Source organism: Nematolebias whitei, chromosome 15, assembly GCF_014905685.2.
Source record: "Nematolebias whitei isolate Nwh7 chromosome 15, NemWhi1, whole genome shotgun sequence".
Lineage (NCBI taxonomy): Eukaryota > Metazoa > Chordata > Actinopteri > Cyprinodontiformes > Rivulidae > Nematolebias > Nematolebias whitei.
Genome location: NC_056512.1, coordinates 16,340,683 through 16,352,855, shown reverse-complemented (window position 1 = coordinate 16,352,855; position 12,173 = coordinate 16,340,683). Strand labels below are relative to the sequence as shown.

The 12,173-nt window shown below is 42.3% G+C and overlaps 1 protein-coding gene across 1 annotated transcript in view; it reads left to right on the top strand.

Moving 5' to 3' along the window:
- The window catches only part of traf7 (TNF receptor-associated factor 7), a 37,508-nt gene that overhangs the window by 13,989 nt on the left and 11,346 nt on the right, over nucleotides 1-12,173 (top strand). The window contains exons 9-18 of the mRNA XM_037689338.1: nucleotides 1,408-1,503; nucleotides 1,589-1,710; nucleotides 1,987-2,060; nucleotides 2,130-2,178; nucleotides 4,481-4,608; nucleotides 6,309-6,391; nucleotides 6,518-6,557; nucleotides 6,652-6,768; nucleotides 8,999-9,132; nucleotides 9,727-9,910. Coding sequence (XP_037545266.1) covers nucleotides 1,408-1,503; nucleotides 1,589-1,710; nucleotides 1,987-2,060; nucleotides 2,130-2,178; nucleotides 4,481-4,608; nucleotides 6,309-6,391; nucleotides 6,518-6,557; nucleotides 6,652-6,768; nucleotides 8,999-9,132; nucleotides 9,727-9,910 — 1,027 coding nt within the window. The remainder of the gene's footprint in view (nucleotides 1-1,407; nucleotides 1,504-1,588; nucleotides 1,711-1,986; nucleotides 2,061-2,129; nucleotides 2,179-4,480; nucleotides 4,609-6,308; nucleotides 6,392-6,517; nucleotides 6,558-6,651; nucleotides 6,769-8,998; nucleotides 9,133-9,726; nucleotides 9,911-12,173) is intronic.

Below are 12,173 nucleotides of genomic sequence, written 5' to 3'. Positions count from 1 at the left end.
GAATAGGCTGTTCCCAGAGTGCTGTATCAAGGCACCTCAGTGGGAAGTCTGTGGGAAGGGAAAAGTGTGGCAGAAAACGCTGCACAACGAGAAGAGGTGACCGGACCCTGAGGAGGATTGTGGAGAAGGGCCGATTCCAGACCTTGGGGGACCTGCGGAAGCAGTGGACTGAGTCTGGAGTAGAAACATCCAGAGCCACCGTGCACAGGCGTGTGCAGGAAATGGGCTACAGGTGCCGCATTCCCCAGATCAAGCCACTTTTGAACAAGAGACTGTGTCAGAAGCATCTCGCCTGGGACTGCTGCTGAGTGGTCCAAAGTTATGTTCTCTGATTACAGTAAATTTTGCATTTCCTTTGGAAATCAAGGTCCCAGAGTCTGGAGGAAGAGAGGAGACACAGAATTCACATTGCTTGAGGTCCAGTGTCAAGTTTCCACAGTCACTGGGGTGCCATGTCAGCTGCTGGTGTTGGTCCACTGTGTTTTATCAAGGGCAGGGTCAATGCAGCTAGCTGTCAGGAGATTTTGGAGCACTTCATGCTTCCATCTGCTGAAAAGCTTTATGGAGATGAAGATTTCATTTTTCAGCACGACCTGGCACCTGCTCACAGTGCCAAAACCACTGGTAAATGGTTTACTGACCATGGTATTACTGTGCTCAACTGGCCTGCCAACTCTCCTGACCTGAACCCCATAGAGAACATGTGGGATATTGTGAAGAGAAAGTTGAGAGACGCAAGACCCAACACTCTGGATGAGCTTAAGGCCGCTATCGAAGCATCCTGGGCCTCCATAACACCTCAGCAGTGCCACAGGCTGATTGCTTCCATGCCACGCCGCATTGAAGCACTCATTCATGCAAAAGGATTCCCGACCAAGTATTGAGTGCATAACTGAACATGATTATTTTAAGGTTGGCCTTTTTTGTATTAAAAACACGTGTCTTTCATTGGTGGGATGAAATATGCTAATTTTTTGGGACAGGCATTTTGGGTTTTCATGAGCTGTATGCCATAATCATCAGTATTAAAACAATTAAAGACCTGAAATATTTCAGTTGGTGTGCAATGAATCTGAAATATATGAAAGTTTCATTTTTATCATTACATTATGGAAAATAATGACCTTTATCACAATATGCTAATTTTTTGAGAAGGACATGTATGTGTGTGTGTATATATATATATATATATATATATATATGTATACATACATATATATATGTAAACAAAATATTGAAAAGTTCAAGGGGGCCGAATACTTTCTCAAGGTACTGTGTGCGTATATAAAATCTGTATCAATCTGTATGAATCTGTAATTGTGAAAAAATCTACTGTGGTGTTAAATTAATTTCTTAAAAAAAAACAACCACTTTCCATGAATCAGCACAGCCTATTCTTCCCAACAGCTGCACATTCATAGGGAACCAGGACACATACGAGACACATCTGGATCTCTGTAAGTTCGAGGGTCTGAAGGAGTTCTTGCAGCAGACTGATGACCGGTGAGCTACAGATCTGAATCCAAACCTTTCGACGTGACCTTCATCTATACATAAATATATCTGAGCATGTGTTCACCACGTTCAGGTTCCACGAGATGCAGCTGACTCTGGCTCAGAAGGACCAAGATATTGCTTTCCTGCGCTCCATGTTGGGCAAACTCTCTGAGAAGTTGGATCAGCTGGAGAAAAACCTGGAGCTTAAGTTTGGTGAGATAAAACAAGGATTTCTAACGATGCCTTTTTGAAGTTCTGCTGGACTGAAATAGGCAAATGACGCACAAAACACACGATTAGTTGAAATTTCTTACATTAACATGAATGGATGTTTGTTTAATGCTAAGAAAACAGCATCACTACATTAAAATCCTGCTGTTATAGTTAATAAGAGGAGCTCTTAGAAGAGACTAATTTAGTCTGTATAATATTTCAAAACGTGGTTTTCATGCTATAAAAATGTGTTTGTGTGTCTACATGTCTTTTTAGATATGTTAGATGAGAACCAGAGTAAACTCAGCGAGGACCTGATGGAGTTTAGGAGAGATGCCTCCATGCTTAACGTAAGTGTTTGGAGATTCTAAATTTAAATGAAACGTTGAAGCCAAGATCATCATGGACTGTCTTTACAGGACGAGTTGTCCCACATCAACGCCAGACTCAACATGGGAATCCTGGGCTGTACGTACTTTTTTAAGTCCTGTATTGTGCTTAATCTTTCCTCAGTGGAACTACCGTAATTTCCGGACTATTGAGCCCACCTCCCCCTAAATTTGAAAAGAAAAACATTTTTGGACATATACAGGCCGCACTTGTGTATAAGCCGCGGTTGTCCACGTTGTAACATGAAATATGTACACTGAAAGATTTTTAAAAACTTTTAATGAAACATGTACCAGTAACATACACAAATACATGCAGTAAAAGTTTTATTATGAATAGTGCCGGTAGCACATCTGGTAAAAACAATACAGTAGCCGAGAAGGAAGTCATTGATCACTATCTTCATCTTCCTCCTGCACACCACAGACATGCTGCGCACTGCTCCCATGAGCTTGTGCTGTCCTCTGTCCTCTTCATCACGTTTCCCCCTCCCTGGGGGCACAACGGGAGGGCTCCCCATTGGACCAATAAAACCTATTGTCATTGGTCCACCGTGATCTGTTCAGTAATTTTATTGGTCAGATTCATTTTAACTTATTCATACAGGTAGTTTCACTGAGTCATGAGGACAACCCCCCCCCCCCCCCCCAAGATAGACGTGCACTGGGCATCTATCTATGTGAGCGTCCAGGTGTGACGAGGCGAAATGTTTTTGGTGGCATGAAGCTTGTGAGCCTGTCAAAAAAAAATTCTATAAATTAGCAACAGCATGTTCAAGGTGTTCAAAGTGTGTGGAAAAGTATCGGCTTATAGTCCAGAAATTACGGTAATAGCTTTTCCATTTTTTTCTCTCGTCCACACAGATGCATGAGAATATGTAGTTCACTGCCAGCACAACCACACAGCCTGTTGGTGTTCTACAGAAAAGTAGTCCTTTTAAAAGAATAGTCTTAACTTTGTAGCAATGTGTTGGAGAAAAATATTCTTGTTATCTCTCGTACTCAAAAGGAGGCACACTACACGACAGGAGAAGATTTTTATTTGTTTTTTTACTTACGAGGACAGATTGTCAGGACACGTTACACAGCTATACAGGAAGTACACACCAAGACCAGTCACAAGAATCGGCTACGGGCAGTGTGTGTAGCTCGTTTTTTATATCTTATCAGTTTAGCCGAGCTCTGAGGCAACCTTTGAGTGACAGCTGCCTCTCTCTGCTAACTCAAACATGTGGTTCATGGGCAGAGTCTCGGTCATAGCAGTTTAAAACATCCATAAACTTTGACCAAAAATTGCCTAACACAATGTTCTAATAGTTCTCAGCTGTGACATCAGTCAGTGTACAACAACATCCGTGTTATTACGCAAGCATATATATACAAGGAGGGCATCCCCCCCCGGTCAACGGAAAAAAGCACCCTGCCTACTGAACCGACCCCCCCACCCCCCACAACTGCCAGCACTGGCGTAGCGCTAAGCTATCAGTGCACATTACAGAGGTAGCGCTTCATTTCCCTCACACTAAGCCCATTTCCTTCGACGTTCCCCTTCAGTCGACAACTGTTGGGACAAACGGCGCACAACACAGACGTGTGCCCCCCCCCACCCCACCCCCAGACAAAAATCACAGAAGAGTTGAATGCTCTGCCAAGGCATGTAACCTAGGAGAAACACTGACAGGTGTTTCACGTCGCTGTTGCGATAGAGAACAAGATTAGTGTTTTGAGCCTGAAAAATTAATTGAACACTCGTTTGACCGTTAGCCTAGCCTGGACAAAGACTTCGGCCCTTTTCTCTCACTCCCTGCTCTATGACAGATGTCACGGCTGATAACTGTTTGACAGAGCATCACAGTTACCTACATTATCCCATTGAAGTTTCTCTAATTTAAACGTGTTCATCAGTTTTGAGAACCACACAGACCACGTTGGTTCTCATCATCTTTAAAAACCCACCAGTAGTAATTCTTCACCAGTATATCAGTCTTTTCCCATTTTTAGAAAAGAGCTGAATGTAGCAGATTTGATATATTTTGGTTGATTAAACCGTCCATCTGAAATGAAACTCGTGTTTTTATGGCCAGGTGATTCTGAGACAGACACCCAAAACTTTGCTCAGAAGAAAGACCGCCCACAGACTGCAAACATTTCTGATTAATTGTTAACACAAAACTAGCCAAAGATTATTATCTTATATAAACTACTACAATATATATATATATTTTTACTTTAGTCTCCTCAGGACCTTATCTGAATACCATGTATGTACCAGGTTGTCTGGGTTTTCATGTGCTGCGACCTTTTTTGACCACCTTGTTTCAGCTCGTAACCCTCACATTCCCGTTTAGTTCTCCTGCTCTGACTCCTGTGTTTGTGTGCAGCTTACGACCCGCAGCAGATCTTCAAGTGTAAGGGGACGTTTGTGGGCCACCAGGGTCCTGTCTGGTGTCTGTGTGTGTACTCCACTGGAGACCTGCTCTTCTCCGGCTCTTCTGACAAGACCATTAAGGTAGAAATAAAAAAAAAAAAAAATCAACCCTCTTCTGTAGAGCCTGACCAATATGGAAATTTTTCGCTGTCGTCAATACCGATAATATGGCTGAAAATTTTTAGCTTTGTCCACCATCAAGAATCTTAAGAAAACAGGGAGTGGAGCAGGGCTTGTTTATTTAGCGCAGCTGTTAGCATCCATGAAGCTAAGCTAATCAGATCCATGCTACACCTAGACCCACAGCAGGTTCACAAGTGGTGCACTGGTCATAAAAACAGAATTCCTAATGTGCGTTTCCATTTTCTATTCTCCACTATTCACCATAAAGTTATTCAGTGTGTTACATAAATATAAATTAAACAACCTGTTCATTGTTTAAACAGTCAGTCATGTATGGCGAAAGCATAATTAGTATTGACCGCATCAGAGTTTATTTTTCTTTGCAGAGAATTAAAGATTTCAGATGAAAAATACATTTCATTGAGGATGACAAAGATAACATTACTAACACTGATATATATTTATCGCTACGTTAGTTTTATTGTTCTGAATAAAGTTTTACAAGGCAATACCTTGCTGTTATCTAAACGTTAGCTTACCAACTTGAGAGGCACATAGCTAATGACAAGCGGGTTGAAGAATTGAAGAGAATTTATTATTGTTGATTTGTTTTACAGATCAGTTAAAATTCGGGATGCATATTATCGGCATGGTATCGGTATTGGCTGATATTAGCAATAAAGTTAAATATCCAACATCAGCCATTTCATCAACATAACTCGCTGATATAAAAGGCTTCTGTTTTAAGTTAATTTTTAATTTAAGAAACTGTCAAGTATATTTATTAAAGCACTTTATTTTTAAAGAATGGTTTTTCTCTTGTCACTTGTGAACAGGTTGAGTTTAGATTTGTGAAAATTTACAAATTTGCACTGTTCCAAGTGTTGTCATTGTGTTAGACAGAGTAAATGTCATGAATAAATTTGACATTAAACATGATCCAAGTTAAAGTGTTACATCATTTTCAGCCCCTTTTTGGCATCTGCATTTGGTAGCAGGACAAACTGACAAAGACCATGCAGAATAATGTAGTATTTTAATTCCACAGCAGCGAAAGCTTTGTAGTCTCTCTAAGTAGGTCTGGGGTGGGGAATGTCGTTAATCGGCCAAATAAGTTTTAGCATATTGGCATGTTGGATATCAGCCAAAAATCCAATATCGTGCATCCCTAGTTAAAATAAACTTGGCATGCTCTGTTCAGCAAAATACACTACACAGTATTGCTCCCTGCTTCGTCTGTGCTGAATGTGAAAGTGCAACTTAAGTGAATGGCCATGATTTGAAAGTAGTCTTCATGTGCCCTTTGCTGGATACATTGTGCAATTACAGCTAGTTCCAGCATTTCTGGGGTGAAAATTAGAAATATTTATATTGGCCCATAATGAGACAATTACCACTGATACCAACAGTTCCCCAAAGATCTTTATCAGTCTAAATTATTGACCAAATCAACAATATTTCGGTCGGGCTCTACTGTCCTGTGGACACGGCTCTATTTTTAGCTTAAATGCAACCTTTACCCACATTTGGTTACATATTTTTATTTTTAAAGAAAGCAGCACACACACAAACGTAACATGCAGTTGTTATGATTCTGACACGTATATGTGAGTTGTTACCATGTAGTCAGTATGGTGTGTGTTTTCTCTTGCTGTAAGGTCTGGGACACCTGCACGACCTACAAGTGCCAGAAAACTCTGGAGGGTCATGATGGCATTGTGCTGGCTCTGTGTATCCAGGGGTAACGAGCTGCACACACACACACACACACACACACACACACACACACACACACACTGTTCTTTGTGTCAGCTGGGAGATCTGGTCCCCCCCTCAAGCATAACGTTCTGTGTTATTGTTCCCATAGCAACAAGCTGTACAGTGGCTCTGCAGATTGCACCATTATTGTAAGTTTATTCCTCCTGCTTGTTTCCGTCGCAGCAGATTTGGTCTGATTTGTTTGCATGAACTGAAGAAGTTTGTTGTGCTCTTCCTGCGTAGGTGTGGGACATCCAGACCCTGCAGAAAGTCAACACCATCCGTGCCCATGACAATCCCGTGTGCACCCTGGTGTCCTCCCACAACATGTTGTTCAGCGGCTCCCTCAAGGCCATTAAGGTAGCGTGAGCTGTAAGAAATCTTTCTTTATGAAAGTCGACATTAAACAGGACACAGTGTCAGTTCAGCATGTGGGGGTAGATTTAATATGTGAGCTGAAGTAGAGCTTTTTCACAGGGACTTTCCTTTCTTACCCAACTCTTCCTCCTCCTCTATGACATCATCACCATCAGTACATGCCTCAGCTCAGGTTTATACACAGCACGGTTATTTAAATTTTTTTCTCTTGAATCACTGTATCACTTAGAATGAAGCTTGATGCAACTTAATTTCCTGTTTATATTGAGGACTTATATGAAACTCTTTCAAAAGGTTAAAAAAAGTGAATTGTAACTATTTGTGGAGGGGGGGAAATAATTTTGCACAAAACTCTCGTGATGTGATTTGTGTTGCAACTGGGCGGGCTCTGCCGGGAATAAAGGAAGTAACATTACAGCTGATGACAATGAAGATTTATCAGTCTAGACTTCTATTTATTTATTTTTACAATAATAGGAAAATGTCAGCCATAATAATAATAAAGTGTATTTTATGAGTTCCCTTAAATCTAGACACCAGATTAAAACTAATTCACAAGAAGGTTAAGACGGAACGACTGAACAGAAGGTGACAGAGTTCAAATTAAAGCATATATCTTTAAAATAAACTTTAAACAATCCCATCTACTAGACAGGCAGCACGAGGAACAACATCCAGTCTACAAGCAGCACTGGGGGGGTGGGGGGTGGGTGGGGGTGGGGTGGGGTGGGTGGGGGACCAGGTCTCTGAGTTAATCAAAAACAAGAAATATGACTTGAATCAGATTAAAATCCATCCGTCCACTCTCCCTCCATCCTTCCTCCCATCCACCTATTCATCATTCTATCATTCATTCCTTCCTTCCATCCTTCCTTCCATTATTCCTTCCTTCCTTTCATCCATCCATCCACCCTCCCTCCTTCTTCCCTCCCTTCCTTCCTATCATCTATCCATCATTCTGTCATTGCTTCCATCCTTCCATCTGTCCTTCCATCATTCCATCCATCCATCATTCCATCCTTCCTTCCTTCTTTCCGTCCTTCCTTTCTTCCATCCTTCCTTCCTTCCATCCTTTCTTCCATCCATCCATCATTCCATCCTTCCTTCCGTCCTACCTTCCTTCCTTACATTTATCCATCATTTTATCATTCAATCCATCCTTCCTTCTCTTCCTCCTTCCTTTTTTCCATCTAGCCATCATTCCTTCCATCCTTTCTTCCATCTTTCTTTCCATCTGTCCTTCCATCCATCCATCATTCCAGCCTTCCTTCTCTCCTTCCTTCCTTCCATCCTTCCTTCATTTATTCTGTCCTTCCTTCCTTCATTCTACCATTCCTTCCTTCCTCCCTTCCTATCCGCTTCTTCCATTTTGGGTCAGGGGGTCACTGGTGCCCATATCCAGCGGTCACTCTGCGAGTGGTGGGGGACACCCTGGACATGTCTCCAGTCCATCACAGGGACACATCAACACAAACAACCATTCACTCTCTCTCTCTCTCACCTAGAGACAATTTAGAGTTACCAATCAGTCTAACATGCATGTTTTTGGTCTGTGGGAGGAAACTGGAGTACCTTGAGAAAATCCACTTATGCACGGAGAGAACATGCAAACTCCACCAGAAAGGTCCCGATCAGGATTTAATGATTGAAGTTTACTGTTTGTAACACTTTAAATCTAAACTGCACAAATAAAGCAGCTTCAACAACATTCAGTCGGTCGAATGAACTTTAATCACATCTGTGTGAGTTTTTCTAAAAAACTCTTGATCTTGGGTCAGCAGTGACGTTGCATGATCATTTACTTTACGTTCATAATATTTAGGTGCCTAAAGGTTTCTAAGGAATTCTGTAGCTTTATTTAAAGCAGTTTTTTTTAACAAACACGTAAGTTTAAAGTTTTATTCCTGCCAGTCAAAATAGAGGAATTGAGTGGGAGCACTGAGTACCTGGAGGTGTTGCTCCACCCTGATGTTAAACATCCACGTGTTGTTTGTCCTGAACTTAAACCACCGACGTGCACTCAGAGGAACGAGCCTGCTCCCTGTACTGACTGCAGTCCTCAGCAGCTTGGATCAGGTCCTGGTCTTTGCCCAGCTGTGCCTCTGACTGGCTGCTTGTGCTTGACTTTGGACCAGTTTTGTCACCTGATCTCCTAAATCTGACCCAGTCAGAATCAGTGTAGAGCGATTCTTGTTTTTGTGTTTGTGTGCAGGTGTGGGACATCATGGGCACAGAGCTCAAGCTGAAGAAGGAGCTGACTGGTCTGAACCACTGGGTCAGAGCTCTGGTGGCCTCCCAGAACCACCTGTACAGCGGTTCCTACCAGACTATCAAGGTATGTGGGGGGTGAGGGAGAAACTGCAGCATTAATTATACGTAAAGCTGCGCTACCTATTAATGGTTCTGCTGTTGGGCATCCCAAATATTTTTGTAGGTGTTGAAGGCCTCGTGAGGCCAGGATGAAGGTCTAGTTGTAACAAGATGAAAGTGGTCTTAATGTTATGGCCTATCAGTGAGTTCTTTCCCCTGTGTGTATGCGTCCCGTCCACCATGCTATCATTTATTATTTAATAAACACCAACATGATGGATGGACTCTGTTGTTTTTGTGCACTTTGATTCAAATCATGTGAGAAGCTGTTGAGTTCAGTCTGTGTCCTGGATCTAAATGAAGTCATGAGTAGGGATGGTAATTGATAAGAATTTGGCAATTCCAATTCCTTTATCGATATCACCTATCGATTCAATTCCTTATCAATTCTCATTGGGTTAGGCAATAAAATATAGTACACCATTTGTGTGCATGAAGTATTTGATGCTCTTTCACCAGAACAAAAATAGAACTGGTGTGAAAAAAGAGTTCCTAATTAACATTATTAACACATCGTCATAAAACACAACTGCACTTTTAAATTTTGGCAAACTAGCAATTTTTGTGCAGAAAAATGAACATGTTTGCCTTCTCAGGAAGGATACGAGATCTTTCTGGCCTTATAGTATCTCCAGCTGTGGAGAACACCCTCTCAGATGGGGTGGAGGATGTTTGGACACAGAGATACCTCTCAGCTAAAGCTGATATGGGCAGTGTGTCCTTCATCCACCACCAGAGGGTGGGGCTGTCCTTGGTTGGAATGGGTGATAGGCTTCTGTATAGATGGACTTCTCCATCCACTCTCTGAGCTGTGGAGATGGGGGGCTGCTGCTGCACTGACAGAAGCTTGCTGTCCTCTTCTTCAAAGAGTTCTTCTAGGGCTGTCTTTTTTTGCTGCTTAATGGGAGGCGTCTGAAATTATTGACATAACCACAACTTGTAATCCACAAGGTTCAGTTTTAAATGAAATAGTGTAATAATCCATGCAATCTATCATCTTTCATTACAAAAAGCTAAACTTACATAGTTACCATCTTCATCCTCTTCTTCCTGCCTCTGTCTCTCAGCTCTGACAGCTTAAGAAGAAATTCACCATGAAAAACACTGAGCAGCAAGAAACGGTCTCACAACAGAAATAGGCTACAATTAAACACACTGAACAAAAATATAAAACCGTTAAACATTTTACTCTTCCCTGCTTCGATGAAAGGGGCAGCTAAAGGTGTGCTAGCACCAGCCTCGGAGCCAGCCAGACTCCGGCAGTCCTCGTCAACTAAATGTTATTACAGGAGATGGAGATTATTTATACAATACAGTGAAAGCAGGACAGCAAAAGGTAACAGTCGACAGGACCTGGAGGAGTTTACTGTTACCTGCTGCAACGTTTAAGACGGAGGAGGATGCTTTGTTAGCTCCACTTCCACCCCCACCACCAAACAGCATGTTAAAGACGGTCCATTTGTGCAAACTAACCACATGCTGCGTGGTCAAATGCTTCTGCATGTTAGAAGTATTTCCGCCCTTTGTTGTTATCGACGCTTTGCATGTGTTGCAAGTAGCCCTGGTTTTGTCTTTTTTTGTGAAGTAGGGTCATGTGTGGTGCTAGACCGCTTCTTCCTCGACGCCATGTTGAATACCAAGTACGGCGCATGTCTGTGATGTCATCACGACGAGTCGTTAGGCAAGCCGCCTACAATTCCAGGGAATTGAACTGCTAAGAATTCCCATTCGTAGTCATGATGTGAAACTGTTAAAGTCGATTCATCAGATAAAACTTCTCCAGTCTGTTCTAGTTTTGTGTCGGAGCTGCAGCACAAGAAAGGTTTGGAAACGTGGCTCTTGGCAGTTTGCTGCAGATCTGGACCCCTGACAGATCTGAGTGAGATCTGGGAGCTGGCTGCAGTTTGATTTTTGCGCATAAAGATAAAAAGTTGGGAGACAATGGTCATATTTAAACCTAATAAACTGGTTTGTTCCACTTTGGAGAGAGCTGTTGGGGGAAGAATCAGTTTTGTTGTGCGTTTCCTTGACTGATGAAGCCTTCTGGATCGAAGGTGAAACATTTCAGCACAAAAAAAAAGAAACTGTCCAGATGACCTGACTGAAAAATGTTGTAATGTATCCCAGAGTTCCACTTAACAAAGGTACAACGTTCTTTATTTGCCATTTGTGCACAGACCAACAATCCAGGCTCATTGGAGTTCTTGTGCAGAGCTCTCGATCATAATCAGAACACTGAAACACTAAATAAATAAAATAAGAACAAAGTGGTTTATACCTCTACTGTACAGAACGTAAACCATGTCACATGACCAGTGAAGTTACGTGGTGTGGGGCTATTATTGCACCTGATCGGTGGTTTTGTTTTGCCATCAGTTTGACTGTGGCAGATAACAACTATTAAAAACCTTGTACTCTGGTGATGATGCTCTGCTGTGTCTCAGGTTAGATGAACAGTTGTTGTGTCTGATGAGAGTGAGCTGGATGGAGTGAGACCTTGATGATTCCTGCTGCTCTTCTTCAACTGTGCTGTTCATACATAGAGTCCATGAAGGAAGTTTAGTCCCTGTGATCCTCTCCACAGTCTGTATGACTCTGCAGTGCCTTCCTTTCTGCTTGTGTGGTGTTCCTATACCAGACGGTGATGCCTGTGGTTAGGATGCTCTATCTGTCCTCTGTAGGCCTGGGGGGAGAGGGTGCTGGTCCAAACCTGCTTTCCTGAGCAGCCTAATGAAGTAAAGCCTACTGGGCTTTTTTCACTGTGACTGTGTTGAGAGACCAGCTCAGGTCTGATGTAACCTGCAGTCCCAAGAATCTATGGCTGTCAGCCCTCCCTACCTCAGCACCTTTAATGATGAGGGGCTGTAATGGGGGAGGGGGGTTTCTTCCTGAAGTCCAATATAATTTCTTTGGTCTGTCTGTGTTGAGGATGAGCTCGTTCTTCTCTTCGTAGCTTATAATGTCTAGATGTTCATAACATCTAGGCTTGATTACTGCAATTCACTTCTGTTTGGAAT